The sequence below is a fragment of the Dendropsophus ebraccatus genome, chromosome 11 (genome assembly GCF_027789765.1).
Source record: "Dendropsophus ebraccatus isolate aDenEbr1 chromosome 11, aDenEbr1.pat, whole genome shotgun sequence".
NCBI lineage: Eukaryota > Metazoa > Chordata > Amphibia > Anura > Hylidae > Dendropsophus > Dendropsophus ebraccatus.
This window is the reverse complement of record NC_091464.1, coordinates 60,521,351-60,535,150: the sequence shown is the minus strand read 5'-3', so window position 1 is coordinate 60,535,150 and position 13,800 is coordinate 60,521,351. Positions and strand designations below refer to the sequence as shown.

Genomic DNA, 13,800 nt, shown 5'->3' with positions numbered 1-13,800 from the left:
AAGGGTGGACAGAGACTGCAGGGAGTATGAAGGAATGAGCAGGGCAGATGTGGGCACATACATGCAGCACTCTCTGTCCGGGGAGAGAGGGGTTACAGCTATGGAGAGATTACCCCCCCACACACAGTCCTGTCCCCTGATGTAAGCCCCAGCCTGAAGGGGATCTGCTATGATTTGGAAGGTGTTTAGAGTACAGTGCTGTAGACCCCGCTATGCAGGCCATGCCCCTTCTCCACTCGCGCTCCCACCCAATACAGGAAGTTCTTAAACCAAAGCAATGCTCTTAAACCAAGTCACAATTTTGAAAAACTGTGAGCTCTTCAACCAAAACGCTCTTAAACGAAGTTACTCTTAAACCAAGGTACCACTGTATATATATATATATATATATATATATATATATATATATATATATATATATATACACATACACACACACACACACACCAAGACAGATATTACCTATTACTGCCATACTGTTACCGACCAAATCCTGTATACTGAGACCAATATTACCAGTAATACCAGTATATAGGGAGGAAACATTACCGCCACACCACAACCACTACCATCACCACCATATTGTTACTGACCAAATCCAGTACACTAAATCACCTCATCCAGTCATATAGAGGTGGCCCCAGCTCTACACAGGCTCTATACACCATATACATTACACTGCAGTTATATCAGGTGACTCACAGGAGACGTCTTTTCTGATCGGAGTTCTTTCCTTTTCATCATCTTCTCCATCCGTCCTGGGCCGTTATGAGAACTTCTCCGAGCCACGAATCCACAGAATCTGCCAGACAGACATATTAGTCTCCTCACTCTGACACCATCCTCATCTCTCTACACACTGCACATCTGTACTGTCCCCTTTACACCCTCATTTAGTGGGTAGCCCTGACTCTATGTGACCTCCTAATAATATATGCCCCCCTCTGTGTATTCCCTCTCCCCCTATGTTGCCCCCCCAAATAGATGGCCCCCTCTACCCCCTCCCTTATAGATGGCCCCCTCTACCCCCTCCCTTATAGATGGCCCCCTCTACCCCCTCCCTTATAGATGGCCCCCTCTCTCCTCACCCTCCCTTATGGATGGTCCCCTCTCCCCCCACCCTCCCTTATGAATGGCCCCCTCTCCCCCCACCCTCCCTTATAGATGGTCCCCTTCTCCCCCCCCTCCCTTATAGATGGTCCCCTTCCCCCCCCCTCCCTTATAGATGGTCCCCTTCCCCCCCCCCTCCCTTATAGATGGTCCCCTTTCCCCCCCTCCCTTATAGATGGTCCCCTTTCCCCCCCTTTATAGATGGTCCCCTTCCTCCCTCCCTTTATAGATGGTCCCCTTCCTCCCTCCCTTATAGATGGTCCCCTTTCCCCCCCTTTATAGATGGTCCCCTTTCCCCCCCTTTATAGATGGTCCCCTTCCTCCCTCCCTTTATAGATGGTCCCCTTCCTCCCTCCCTTTATAGATGGTCCCCTTCCTCCCTTTATAGATGGTCCCCTTCCTCCCTCCCTTATAGATGGTCCCCTTTCCCCCCCCCCCACCCTCATAGATGGCCCCCTCCTTTCCCCCCACCCTCATAAATGCCCCCCTCCTTCCCCCCCACCCTCATAAATGCCCCCCTCCTTCCCCCCCACCCTCATAAATGCCCCCCTCCTTCCCCCCCACCCTCATAGATGCCCCCCTCCTTTCCCCCACCCTCATAGATGGCCCCCTCTTTTCCCCCCACCCTCATAGATGGCCCCCTCCTTTCCCCCCACCCTCATAGATGGCCCCCTCCTTTCCCCCCACCCTCATAGATGGCCCCCTCCTTTCCCCCCACCCTCATAGATGGCCCCCTCCTTTCCCCCCACCCTCATAGATGGCCCCCTCCTTTCCCCCCACCCTCATAGATGGCCCCCTCCTTTCCCCCCCACCCTCATAGATGGCCCCCTCCTTTCCCCCCACCCTCATAGATGGCCCCCTCCTTTCCCCCCACCCTCATAGATGCCCCCCTCCTTTCCCCCCACCCTCATAGATGCCCCCCTCTTTCCCCCCACCCTCATAGATGCCCCCCTCCTTTCCCCCCACCCTCATAGATGGCCCCCTCCTTTCCCCCCACCCTCATAGATGGCCCCCTCCTTTCCCCCCACCCTCATAGATGGCCCCCTCTTTCCCCCCACCCTCATAGATGTCCCCCTCTTTCCCCCCACCCTCATAGATGTCCCCCTCTTTCCCCCCACCCGTACAGGCTGATAAAAAAACAAAACTTAACTCACCTGACATCGCGCTCCCACGTTGATCCTCACTCCTTCGCCTTCGGTCTGTCCCCGACTGCTGCGCGGCTGCCGGGGGTGTCGCGTCTTACCCCCGGCAGCGCGCGCATCCCAGAACTCCCTGCGCGCCGGAAACCGGAAGTCAGGGCCCAAGGCGCGCAGGGAGTTCTGGGATGCGCGCGCTGCCGGGGGTAAGACGCGACACCCCCGGCAGCCGCGCAGAAGCCGGGGAAAGACGGAGCCAGTCTCTTGTGACCGCAAGCAAAACAATGCTTGCGGTCACAAGAGTGATTGATCGGGGGGCCCCGCGGGCCCCCCTTGTGGCGGGCCCGGTCGCGGCGGCGACCCCCGCGACCACGGTGGCTACGCCACTGGCAAGAGGCGAATGAATTATTTGCAAATAGACCATTTGCGAATATTTTTACGCTGATCGGGCCCATCTGCACCTAAAAAAGGCATTTTAACCCTTTAATAAATGTCCCCTACAAGTTTAGCTTTTCGGCCTTTTGGCTTTGATCAAGTGTAGTATCTGTTCTTATCAGTTTAATATCTGATACGTCCCCTATCTGGGGACCATATACTAAATGAACTTATAGAACAAGGAAATGGAAAAAGCGCTCACTCTGTCCTCTCCTGGCATTGACCTGGTATTGCAGTGCTTTTAGGTTCAGTGAAAAAAAAAAAAAAAAAACACACATGGGGAAGCAGGAGTAAACCAGGCACAAATCTACTTCGTACATAAAAAATGTATTCATTTTATTTTCAGTCTGGTTTTTGATGTAGGAGATCAACGCTCTATGTTCTATAACATATTATCTAATGCCCATAACTTGTAATATTATATTTATTGAGAAAGGCATCCAGGCCTCCCTTGAACCTATTTAATGAATCGGCCACGACAACATCATGTGGCAGAGAGTTCCATAGTCTCACTGCTCTTACAGTAAAGAATATGCATCTGTGTTGATGGTGAAACCTGCTTTCCTCTAGACATAGAGGATGCCCCCTCATTATGGTTACAGGGATAGGTGAAAAAAGATCACTACAAAGATCTCTATACTGTCCATTCATATATTTGTACATTGTGATCAGATCACCCCTTAGACATCCCATTTCCTCAATGAGGTCGCACTCCTCTGCACCCGCTCCAGTTAAGCTGTGTCCTTCTCTAATACAGGTGTCTGGTGCTGTACACAGTATTCCATATGTGGTCTGACCAGTGATTTGTAAAGAGGCAAAACTATGTTCTCATCTTTAGAATCCATGCCTTTTTTTATGTATCCCATTATTTTATTAGCCTTGGCAAATACTTTACCCACCATTGAAGTTTGACTTACCAGCCTATAGTTTCGAGGGTGACTGTTTGACCCCTTCTTCAATATTGGTACCACATTAGCTATGCCCCACTCCTGTGGAACAGTCCCTGTGATTATAGAGTCTTTAAATATTGGGAATAAGGAGAACCCGTCCATTCTTTGGGTGGACGGCGGAATCTGCCTGACCGTAGACTGGAGTCTATGGCACAAGTGGAGAGTCAAGTGGGAGCATGTGGGGACAAGCAGCGGAATCCGTACTTAATTCTTGCAAAACACTGGGATGCATGCCTTCTAGGCCCGGTGATTTGTGGATTTTAATGTTTTTAAGTCATCGGCATCGCCCCACTTCTTGTTGTGTTGCAGGTGAGGTTTATGTTAGGATTTACATGATCCCAAGTCATGTAATTTGTTATAGGATTCTCCTGTGTAAATTCAGTAAAGAAGGATGTATTTAGTAGATTGGCCTTTTCCACTATTACACCCAGATTATTTTTGCAGAAGTAACATTTTCAGTTTTAAGTTCTTTATTATTTATAAAGGTGAAGAACATGCACTTATGCATGAAGATACCTTGAAATATGCATTTCCTTGTACTGTATTGAGCAGCAGCAGATCAGCCATACGCAGCAGAGTCTCATAGCCTTCTCTGGCACTCCATGTGGTCTCAGCCACACACTTCTCACTTCCTGCCTCACCATTTACTAATTGTCTATAATACACAGCAGGATCTAGTGGCAAAAAAGTAACACTGCAGACCTTCAATGCATTATATAACAAATAATGTAGCGCATAATACAGCTCAGGGATAACCAGTGCAATGTCATCACATATAGTATTACTCAGGGCACATATGACAATATATGTAGGTGGGTTGGTGTGAGGCCCCTACAGTTCCACTCCCTAACTCTCCCCCTATTCCACTGCCATGTTTTATGAGGGCAGAGGTAGGGCAGCCATGCACAGATACTCCTAGTTGCATTCATGTTTTATGAGCATAACACAATGTCACATACATGTGCATTACCACCCTGGTGGTCCTATGAGGTAATACCCCACTCGGCTGATACAGCTGGATTTGTAGGAATGAAAGGCTAAACTACATATATATAAATATTTTTCTTTAAAAATGATTAATATTGATGGGGCTGATAGTTTACTGGTCAACCAAACAGTAAAGGGGTTGTGTGAGTCACTGGTCTGGAATTACTAGTCTATCGCTTATGTTGACTGTATAAGGATAACTGCACAAACCTGTTACCATAAATGTCAACCATACACCTGCCCTGATCTAGGCCATGCTATGATATAATGGTCAACACACTCGGCAACCAATCACAGGTTCAAGGATAACCCTGCCTCACGTGATATGGATCAGCCCAGAGCAACCACCTTATAAGAAGTCCTGCAGGTCATCTTTTATGATTGAACTCTCTGCACTGATGGCGGCTCTGATGAGAGTAGTTGTGCTGTGCACCCTGGCTCTGGGGGTCCTGGTATCAGGTAAGGAGACATTATAATAAGGTTAATTGTGGGTGCAGAAATAATACAGCGTAAGAAACACAGATCTTTTCACAATGTGCAGTCTCACTATAACAGGGTCACGTTACACTGAGAGCAAAGGAAGTGAAAGTCTACACGCCTCTCGTGTAATCTCATATGTATAGGGGCCCCTCTCCTGTAGAGTGCAAGCTCTTATGGACAGGGACCTCTCTCCAGTAGAGTGTAAACTTTTATGGACAGGATCCACTCTTCTGTAGAGTGTAAGCTGTTATGGGCAGGGATCTCTCTCCTGTAGAGTGTACGTTCTTATGGGCAGGGTCCTCTCTCCTGTAGAGTGTAAACTTTTATGCACAGGATCCACTCTCCTGTAGAGTGTAAGCTCTTATGGGCAGGGTCCTCTCTCCTGTAGAGTGTAAGCTGTTATGGGCAGGGTTCTCTCTCCTGTAGAGTGTAAGCTCTTATGTGCAGGGACCTCTCTCCTGTAGAGTGTAAGCTCTTATGGGCAGGGACCTCTCTCCTGTAGAGTGTACGTTCTTATGGGCAGGGTCGTCTCTCCTGTAGAGTGTAAGCTCTTATGTGCAGGGTCCTCTCTTCTGTAGAGTGTAAGCTCTTATGGGCAGGGTCTTCTCTCCTGTAGAGTGTAAGCTCTTATGGGCAGGGATCTCTCTCCTATAGAGTGTAAGCTCTTATGGACAGGGTCCTCTCTCCTGTACAGTGTAAGCACTTATGGGCAGGGTCCTCTCTCCTGTAGAGTGTAAGCTCTTATGGGTAGGGTCCTCTCTCCTGTAGAGTGTAAGCTCTTATGGGCAGGGTCCTCTCTCCTGTAGAGTGTAAGCTTTTATGTGCAGGGTCCTCTCTCCTGTAGAGAATAAGCTTTTATGGGCAGCGTCCTCTCTCCTGTAGAGTGTAAGCTCTTATGGGCAGGGGCCTCTCTCCTGTAGAGTGTAAGCTCTTATGGGTAGGGTCCTCTCTCCTGTAGAGTGTAAGCTGTTATGGGCAGGGTCCTATCTCCTGTAGAGTGTAAGCTCTTATGGGAAGGGTCCTCTCTCCTGTAGAGTGTAAGCTCTTATGGACAGGGTCCTATCTCCTGTAGAGTGTAAGCTCTTATGGGAAGGGTCCTCTCTCCTGTAGAGTGTAAGCACTTATGGGCAGGGTCCTCTCACCTATAGAGTTTAATCTCTTAGTACTATATAAACAAAAGTTTTCCATTGTTACAAGAGCCCTGATAAGAAGCTGCTGACACTGCAGTATTTTCTGTGTTTCTTTCAAAGGTTATTGATTAACTTCAGGAGGCACAGCTCAGTATACTGTATATGGTCATTCCCAAGTCACTTGCAACATATCCGAACAGTGCATAAATTGATTCTGTATGACGACTTGTGTTGTATTACTCTGTATTATTTTTATAATGCAAATCCTATTTCATTGCTGCCATTAAATTCTTCATTGGTTGCATCTGCTGGGCCCTCAGATAATTCAACATGAGGGGGCTCTTTAAAGGGGTCTTACCTATCTGCAGGTGGAGGTCTGACCACTGGGATACACACTAATCACAAGTACAGGGGTCCTGAGTCCCCCTGGTTAAAAGCACTGGTGGTCGGAAACGTGCTGCTGTCTTAACTCTATAAAACTAATGAAGATATTTGAGTAAAGTGCCTGGCTTTCTAAGTCAGCTGAGACTGGTCTGTCTGACCATAGCTGCTTTCAAATAGGGACCACCCGGGAGATCGCTGGATCGTCCGGGCAGCCCATAACAGGTAGAAGCGGTCTGCTGCTGCCGCTTCTGTTCCACTAAGCGATGGCAGAAGATCGTTGCTATATTAGTCGTTTGTCTTTTAACACGTTTAACACATTGTTCATGTCGGCTGATCGTTGCCTTCTATTACACAAGACGATTTTCGGCCGTAAAGGCCGATATCGGCTGAATACAGCCGATAATCATTTCGCGTAATAGGGCCTTAAGGCCGTTTGTATATAATGCTTTGGGCTTCCCTGAAAAACCACTGACAAATGATGTCAGTGGTGTGATAGAAGATCACCACCTGACCCCTTTGTTCTGGGAGAGATAGGACTAAGCCAGAGAAACTGATAACAGAGTTAATCCCATGATGCATAATATACGTGCTGTTGTGAATCCGATATTCTGCTGGTTTCCCTGACTTTAGGACAGCAGGACGGTCGCCCTGAGGTGGAAACACAATATGGCAAGCTGCGAGGAAAAACGCTGTCTGTGAAGGGAACAGATAGGACCGTCCACGCCTTCTATGGAGTCCCATTCGCCAAACCTCCAGTTGGTTCATTGAGATTTGCATCCCCAGAACCCCCCGTAAGATGGCGCTCAACCAGGGAGGCAACAGACTATGCTCCAATGTAAGTGCCCATAGAGGTTGGTGGGGCAGCACTCAGCACTCACTCATAAGTTATTATCAAGTAAGTGTGTAAATATAATCAATCATCCTATAGGTGTCTGCAGGATCGTGAGATGATGGACATGTTAAAGGAGATATTTAAAGTCGAGCTTACTATTCCCCCGGTGTCTGAGGACTGTCTGTATCTGAACATATTCACCCCATCAGATCATGAAAAAGACGAGAAGCTGCCTGTAAGTGTAATGCATCATTGCTTGTACTGCAAAATATTGCCTTGCTGTTAAACTTTAGATTTTCTTGTGCCTATATCTCTATATGTATGTTGCATTTACTAATGCATATTAGCCACATTTTCTGTGTGGTTAATAAGATAGTGTTGGGGATTCTAGCCCTTTGCATTATACTGGAATTAGGAAGGCTGCAGTGACTGCTATAGGTGGGTGCCGTTTGGTGCACATTTGATTGAGCCTCCATGCCTGCATAGAGCAAGAGGGATTCCTTCCAGAACAATTGCTGTTGATAGCGAAGGTTTTGCTGTCAGGCCTAATGAAAGCCAGAGTGTTGTGGCCTGAGACTGTTAAAGCAGCAGAGATGATGGCAGGTATTAATAGTATGAGTGGTGGGAAAAGCCATGGGCTGCTGTACACAACTGACCCAAGTTGGTCAAAAGACATCTGGAGCAGAAATGAGTGTTAGAGCTTCTAAAGCAGGAAAAAGACTGATGATAAGAAGTTCACGAAGATTCAGTGTTTGTACAGGTAGAGTGCCATCACCATAAGGGTTCACAGACAGTCCATGTAATGAGAGCCCTCAAGCAAGGGTTCGAGAGAGCCTAGTCCAAGACACTTCATTCACACTGTGTTCTATAGTAATCGACAGCCTCATCTTCTTTCCAGGTCATGGTGTTCATACACGGTGGAGGTTTGGTTATGGGAGGAGCTATAATGTTTGACGGTTCTGCACTAAGCGCCTATGAAAACGTTGTCGTTGTTTCCATACAGTATCGGTTGGGACTCCTTGGGTTCTTCAGGTATTGTATACAGTAACTGTAACTCATATGCCTATGAGTAAGTCTTGAGTATTTCCTAACTATCCCTGACCACTTGCTATACACAATGTTATCTATGCATGTAGTGGGACAGAATTATTAATACCGTCTCACCTTTAGAGAGACACTTAAAGAGATTTATTTTATTTTCTTATATTCAACATCCATAATTGACCTATTGTTTAAATCTAATTTTTATGTCAAACATTTTTACAGTTCTTTTTTTTTCAGTTTTCAATTTTGCTGTCTACACTATAAAATAAACCTGAAATCTTGAAGTTTTCATTCTCACCACTAGGTCTAAAACTAAAACTAATTACATGAATTGCAACTCTTAATTGGTTGCTTTTAATTTTAGAATGCCAGGTATACTACATACTTAGGCCATGATCACACAACTTATTTTTTTAATAAATCACGTTCGTAGTTGCAATTTGAAACAAGGGCCATGATTAATTCAAAAGATACTTTACATTGACAAAGAATGGAATCCTGTCTGGATTCCATAGTATACGCTCCGGCCGGGATTGCTAGCAGCCGCAATGAAAACTGACTTGTAACTTTTGTGCGGCCACTATTCATTGAATAGCGGCCGCACAACCCTGACAGTGCACACAATGGAGAGTGCGACTCTTGCAACACTTTCTATTTTGTGCAATAGTGAATTGGGATGCGGGCGCACATGGATGTGGTTAAATCCCAATTCAATAGAAATTTAGAAGATTATCCGGCCGATACTGCAGAACGACAGGGTCACAGAAGTTTATTGGTAGGGTCGCAGAACGGCCGGGCCACAGAACGGCCTGTGTCAGACATTGTGTGAACGTGGCCTAAAGTTGGATTTGTCTTACCTCATGCCACCTTACCCACTTTTAATGTTAGCCAAAACGCCTTTTTTTAGAATGGCTCAAAAATAGTCTAAAGTACCTAATAAACATGGCCCATTTTAACTTGTAAATCTGGAGTCTGGAGTCATGTTCAACCACTTAAGATATGAATTTCACCTCAGTAACAGCACTTTCTTACCTTATCCCAGCTCTGGAGATGACCGAGCTCCTGGGAACTATGGCTTCTTTGATCAGGTGGCAGCTCTTCAGTGGGTTCAAAAGAACATTGCAGATTTCAGTGGTGACCCCAACTCTGTGACTATATTTGGGGAGTCTGCGGGTGGAATGAGCGTCTCTGCATTGGTAAGCTGGAGTATGATTGAAATTGGGATATGATGATTGGTTCTGGCCATTTGAAGTAACCAAGGGGCATTGGGTGGAAAAGATAAATTCTAATCATTCTATCTCCCACTGTTTATTACTATATCCAGGTGGCGTCTCCCTTAACCAAGGGCTTATTCCACAGAGCTATTGCTGAGAGTGGTGTAATCCTATTGCCATTGTTGGTGGCTAAGTCTACAGAAGAAGTTGTGTTTATCAGAAATGTAAGTAAAAGTTATAGAGTGAATTCACCTACTATGTGGTTACTGCACTAGCATTGCAGGTGGAACAATGAAGGTCTAGAATTAAAAGCTGGACCAGTCCTATTCTTGCTAACATAAAGGAACAGGTAGTAGATCAGCACAGTAAGAGATGAAGATCGAATTTTGTATCTTCCTTTTGCAGATTGTGGCCAACATTTCGGGCTGTGAGGTGGACACGGTTGTGGACTGTCTAAAGGCAAAATCTGAAGAAGAGATGCAGTCTCTTGTCATTCTTATGGTATGGTCTTTACAGTGATAGCATCTAATATCCCGATCCCTGCATGAAAGTTGTCATTGGTTCTAGCATAAACCAAGCTACAAGTTTATAGTGTACAAATCAGATCTTCTTACCATGAGGAGCAGTTCCAGATGTGATGTAAGAGTACAAAATACGCATAGAAATGTAAAGCAAAGGATTCTGTCCACTTCTCTTAAACAGTAGGCTGAGTTATACTTATGGGTCTTGGGGTACACAGCTTACTTGCTGCTTTCCTGCACTTGTAGAAATGGATGGCTCTGCCTCCATTCATCGATGGGGTGTTCTTCCCTAAACCCGTAGAACAAATTTTGGCTGATAAAGAGGTGAACAGTGTCCCGTTTCTGACTGGAGTTACCAACCAAGAATTTGGATGGGCCCTTCTGTTGGTAAGATTGATAGATGTGAAACTGATCAGATAACCCAAAGATATGTATCATGATAATTATTCTTACCCTCATATTATTCTCAGGCTATGAACATCACTGGATTACAAGAAGGAATGGAAAAAGAGATGGTGGAAAATCTACTAAGGGGCTTCCCCCTTCTGGTAGGAGATGTGGTCTTGCGGGAAGGTGGGATTGTAGGTTATTTACAGTATATGGTAAACCATTTATTATGTAGGATAAACCTTGCAGCGTTGCCGGGAAAAATTAGTTTTTACCCCGAATGCCCAGTCAGTATTGTGGTCCTCATATTGCAACCAAAACCAGGAGTGGATTAAAAACATAGAAAGGCTCTGTTCACACAATGGTGAAATTGAGTGGATGGCCGTCATATAACAGTAAATAACTGCCATTATTTCAATATAACAGCCGTTGTTTTAAAATAACAGCAAATATTTGCCATTAAATGGCGGCCATCCACTCAATTTCAACATTGTGTGAACAGAGCCTTTCTGTGTTTTTAATCCACTCCTGGTTTTGGTTGCAATATGAGGACCACAATACTGACTGAAATATACGTAGTGTGAACCCAGCCTTAGTCTGTAAGGAAAATTTGTACAAGGACCTCAAACCTTGAACTAGACCACAGGCTACAGGTGGACCTAGCATAACAATGGCTTTCAAGTCACATTCATATCTCTATTTACAATTCAGTGTGTTAACCCTATGTATGGCATATGCCAAAAAAGAAAGCAGGAGGCGTGCGGAAAAAAAAAGACAGGGAGATAGACGCTGCCGGCCTAGCGCACAAATGCACTCTGCTGCTCCTTTGAAATAAATGGATTTTACTCTGAATACTGGTTGCAAGAGACCAGCAGACCCCAGGTCTGGACATGCCTTGATAAGCACATCAAAATTATAACGGTAATGGTAACGGTGGTGATGGTAACGGTGGTTTGTGTGCACTGTCAGGGTTGTATAACTGACATGTCATTTTTTGCTGCGGCCGCTAGGGATCCCATTGATTTTAGCACAATGCATATTTTGAATTAATCGTGGCCGTTGTTGCACACCGTTAGTGTGGAAACTGTATATTCAGATATCCCCATGCACATTTTACAATTTTGTATAATTCTTCTGTGCCCCAGAGCATGTCCTAATGTTCTGACAACACCATCTTATCTATTGTAGGATACACTGATTCCATTTGACAGCTTTGCCACCTTCACCTCATTATTGAATATCTTGATATATTATAGAGTTCATTCTCCAGTGCCACCAGCCGCCTGATGGATGAGTATATTGGAGATGAGACCGATCCAGGTGAAATTCGTAACCGCTTCCTAGATCTAGCTGGAGACCTTGTCTTTGTTGTCCCAGCACTGAGAGTTGCCAAGTATCACAGAGGTACGGGAAACATAATAACCTCCTGGCATATGTTGCTTCTGTGATAGGAGTATCCCACATACCCTATCGCTCTAGTCCTCCCTGTGTTGCTTGTCATCTAACACTACCTCTAATTCCAGATGCTGGCCATCCCACCTACTTCTATGAGTTCCAGCACCGTCCCTCACTGTTTAAGGACTCTAAGCCAGACTTTGTTAAGGCTGATCATGGAGATGAGTTGGCTTTTGTGATGGGAGGTCCATTTTTAGGGGATGACATTGTGTTCACAGGTAACCTACTAGAGGGTGTTCAGAGGCCTTAGTTTATTCAGTGATATAGTTTGAGCACTAAGGATATGATAGAAAATTTCTGAAAAAAATGTACAACCCTCTTTGAACTTGTACATTTCTTATTGCCTGTTTTGTGACACAAAATAAGAATCTGTGATGTAGTACTCAGTTATGTAACATTATATGACTTATTACAATGAATTTAGAAAACTTTGTAAAATTGAACTCCTCTGTGTTAAGTTTATTACTTGATGTATAGATTACACGTTATATGGTGCTGTATAACTCCTGTGTCATTAACCTAATGTCGTTCTTTGGTTTTATGTCCTTAGAACCCTTTACGGAAGAAGAGAAGACTCTGAGTAAGACTCTTATGAAGCATTGGGCCAACTTTGCCCGTACAGGGTAAGAGACTCGTGCACACAGACTTTCTATGAGCGGCTGACATTTGTTGGGTGTTACTGTATGATGGAGATATTCTAGAGTAAGCAACGTGAGAACATATTACTCTACTGAAAGAGTATTTGATGCTTGGAACAAACTTCCAGCAGATGTGGTTGGTAAATCTACAATAACACAATTTAAACCTGCCTGGGATAAACATATATCTATCCTAAGATAATAAGAAGGGAAATACTAAAAGGACAAATTAGATAGACCCAGTGGTCTTTTTCTGTCGGCAATCTTCTATGTTTCTATGTAGGAGGCTGGATGCTATAGTCTTACATTCCCTGACACCTTCAAGTTCCCTCTGTAGAATTTCATGTTTTCCTACTAATTTCTTCTCGTTTGCAGAAATCCCAATGGTCCAGGCCTGGTGCATTGGCCCCCATATGACGAAGATGAAGGTTATATGGGGATTAACTTGGAGCAGAAGGCTGCGAAACAGCTGAAGGCTAAAAAGTATGAATTCTGGACCAAGTTGCTTTCCGAGAAGCAGATACCAGAAACAGAGGAGCACATAGAGCTGTAGATGTCCCCAAAGCTGACAGGGATCTGACCCATAGTCACAGCTTATAGAGCAGTAAAGGGGTCACCACTGCTCCTTCTTATTTTACAAGCAAAAGAGAACAACCATTTGGGCAGATGAGGACATTGACTCCTATCGTTTAAAAAACACTCTAATATTGACAAAAACAGATCACAGAAATGTCCATGACATATGCTGCTCCCTATAGAGTGCATGCTCGGGTCATATATGAAATTTATCTACGTTACATTACCTATCTTACACTGTAATGGGGTGAGCAGAGACATTTCTGTTCCCATATTTGTTCTCTTCAGCAAATAAGGTGGTGCAGGGACCCCCACTATACAGCTATGAATACATTTTTTTTGTACATTTTGATATTGGAACTAACTTTACTGATGATCCAATAAATCAAGGATTTTTTTTACTTAAAGAGCTTTCTTGTGTGTGATATAGAAACAAGCAGAAACTCTTTAAAGTGCTTCACAATAATGTAATTGGTTGCAGGTCCCCAAATCCATCAGGGGCCAAATATACACTCACTGAC

General features: G+C 44.8%; 2 protein-coding genes and 1 non-coding gene across 5 annotated transcripts in view; 2 read left to right on the top strand and 1 right to left on the bottom strand.

The window, feature by feature from the left end:
• Window positions 1-13,800, bottom strand: part of ERG (ETS transcription factor ERG) — a 284,049-nt gene that overhangs the window by 111,702 nt on the left and 158,547 nt on the right. The window lies entirely within an intron of this gene.
• Window positions 2,752-2,942, top strand: LOC138768229 (U2 spliceosomal RNA). Its single transcript, XR_011358960.1, has one exon. It is a non-coding gene; the product is annotated as a U2 spliceosomal RNA (small nuclear RNA).
• LOC138768135 (fatty acyl-CoA hydrolase precursor, medium chain-like) lies at window positions 5,017-13,256 on the top strand. Its single transcript, XM_069946220.1, has 13 exons — window positions 5,017-5,077; window positions 7,243-7,447; window positions 7,541-7,679; window positions 8,343-8,476; window positions 9,531-9,684; window positions 9,813-9,926; window positions 10,108-10,203; window positions 10,470-10,610; window positions 10,694-10,771; window positions 11,867-12,014; window positions 12,134-12,283; window positions 12,616-12,688; window positions 13,079-13,256. The coding sequence occupies exons 1-13, from the start codon at window positions 5,017-5,019 to the stop codon at window positions 13,254-13,256; spliced, it is 1,671 nt and encodes a 556-aa protein (XP_069802321.1).